At 42.9% G+C, this 2,400-nt stretch overlaps 1 protein-coding gene across 1 annotated transcript; it reads left to right on the top strand.

Moving 5' to 3' along the window:
• The first annotated feature begins 934 nt into the window (after positions 1-934).
• On the top strand, positions 935-1,683 carry LOC119349432. The gene is made up of 2 exons (XM_037617472.1): positions 935-1,134; positions 1,373-1,683. The coding sequence occupies exons 1-2, from the start codon at positions 943-945 to the stop codon at positions 1,541-1,543; spliced, it is 363 nt and encodes a 120-aa protein (XP_037473369.1). The 5' UTR covers positions 935-942; the 3' UTR covers positions 1,544-1,683.
• The last annotated feature ends 717 nt before the right edge of the window (positions 1,684-2,400 follow it).

Raw genomic sequence — 2,400 nt, 5'->3', positions numbered from 1 at the left:
TTTTGCTGCAATTCAAGAGGATGGTGGTGCCATCGCGGCGGGATTTTTGCTACATTTAATTTTTTGCTGGAACCTCTTTTCATTTTTGCTACAACCGATGATAAATTTTGCTGCAATGGCGACGGGGTGGCGGCACTGACGAGCTTTTTTTTGCTAAAACCAGCATAATTTTTTGCTACTACCGGCGGACATTTTTGTTGCCACCGGCAAACCCGAAGGAGTGTACTTTTTTGTGAGCTCATCCTTGGGGTGTTGCGACCGGCGACCGGCACTACGGCCATCCCACCAGTGCTGCCATCGCCAGTGCGGGAGCTGCATCCGCGGGGTTAAGTTGCTGCATGCGTGGATCTGACAAGGAATACATGAGACGAGGCCGGCGACCAGAGGCAAGGCCGGTGACCGGCGACCATGGTGAGTCACCGGCGGTGCAGGTTGTTACAGACGCGCGCCCAGCCACGGGCAACGCGGGCTGTGGCAGACGAAGACAGCGGCCAGTTCCGAGTCAACTATGCGTTTTCCCTCTGTTTTTCTAATGAAGCGGGGTAAAGAAATTACAGATCGAGCGGCTTAAAACGAGCTAATCGGTTTAGGTTGGACCGGCCCAAATCCTGGCCGGCGCACCGGCGCCTAGTAGGCAACACACGACCAAATAGTGAGGCAGCAAATAAATTGAGCCCACTTAAAAATGGCAACTACTTAAAAATAAAATAAAATATGGTAATTCCAAGCATCATATACTCATATCTCATTCTTAAACAGCGCTGAACCCATAATTTCGTCCGCCTCCTCATCTCTTCTTCTCTAGAGCAGCGTGTGGATCCAGGAAGGGCTTCCTCGTTGCACCAAGATCACCAGGTACAAACGTTTAGCACTTTAGCTTCAGAAGACGTCTTTCTAGTTTGATTAATTCTTTTATTGGTGATAGAAGTTTGCAGAGATTAGATGGCGTTTGGAAAACGTAAACAAAATGAAGATGTTGGCGGTTCTGTAGAAGAAAAAAGAAGGGAAGATTTGACAGATGACCTTGAGGTCCACGAAGATGGTGACGCTGACCCCGGTGAAGAAGATGGAGAAGAAGAATCGACCGAGCAAGGTGCTGAAACATCTGCTAATAAACAACCCTTCCTTGATGAGGTAACAATACTTTTTAGAGCACAAGGAAAAAAAAAATCCTAAATTGATACTCCTAAATTAATTATTCTTAAATTTTAAACTTCATTATGTGACAACTGACAAGGTACATGCATACATATAAAGTTCTAAACTGAATTATCTTAAATTATTCTAGACAACACGCTTGTTTAATCCTAAATTAATTATTCTGCTGTCTTGTTTTACTCTTCTCTTCTGATTTAATTCTGAATTTGAACAGGATAAAGAGGAAGGAGTTTCAAAGACCGTCGTCACAAAGACCTATAGCCCATCAGCGGAAGCATTTGGTGTGACAGAAATAGATAGTGTTGATCTGAAAATCATGGAGTTTATTACTGGGAATGGTATTCCTCTCAATGCGATGACCGATGAGAAGCCCTCAATATTATGAAATGGTATCTGCAATTAAACAAGCTCCGAAGGGCTACAAACCACCTTCATATGAGGAAGCTAGAACCACACTATTAGATGCATGCAAGGCAAATGTACAGAAAGAGTTAGCACCGGTTCCAACTGTGGATGAAGAAACACCACCAACAGAACGGCAGAAGACCACAAAGACTAAGAAATAGTAAGTGGTATTGTATCAGCCTAATCATTTTGGTAAACTTGTAGACTTGTTCATTGCAAAAAGAACTTGTTACACTTGTTACTGACTCGTTAATACCTCATCATTTTTCTTGCAGGTACAAGAAGTACGTGATGGATATTGGACCAAATTGCTGCCGTCGGTCATCTCTGTTTCCTTAGCTCTTCCTATATGAATAAATCGTTTGTTTTTCTATGCATCCTGGCTGTGAACTTGATATTTTCCTTTAGCCCACGAGTGAACTTATGTATTCAATGCTAAACTTCTACGTTATTATTCCCTCCATTCCTAAATAAAAGTCCTTTTAGATATTCCAACGTGGACTACAAACGGAGCAAAATGAGTGAATCTACACTCTAAAATATGTCTATATATACATCTATATGTAGTCTTTATTGAAATATGTAAAATGACTCATTTTTAGGAACGGAGGGAGTATTTTACTCTTTGGTCTTTCGTGTGTGCGCGCGCGCGATATTATGCATATACTATTAGAGCATCTACGGCCGGACTTGGCAGATCTGCCCCCCTACACGCCCGCTATCGCGTCGGGGCATGTCCGCTCAAATTCAAACCCTCAAACTCCAGAAGATCATTGAGTAGCTATGCATGCACCTGATGATCTCGAAAACTCTGATGCATGTGCAGAAAATTCATAA

The sequence above is a fragment of the Triticum dicoccoides genome, chromosome 1A (genome assembly GCF_002162155.2).
Source record: "Triticum dicoccoides isolate Atlit2015 ecotype Zavitan chromosome 1A, WEW_v2.0, whole genome shotgun sequence".
Lineage (NCBI taxonomy): Eukaryota > Viridiplantae > Streptophyta > Magnoliopsida > Poales > Poaceae > Triticum > Triticum dicoccoides.
This window is presented reverse-complemented; position numbering and strand designations above follow the sequence as displayed.

Coding starts and splice junctions, on each gene's coding strand:
- LOC119349432 (XM_037617472.1), top strand. CDS start 943: ATGGCGTTTGGAAAACGTAAACAAAATGAAGATGTTGGCGGTTCTGTA. Junction 1,135..1,372: donor AACAACCCTTCCTTGATGAG/GTAACAATACTT, acceptor GAATTTGAACAG/GATAAAGAGGAAGGAGTTTC.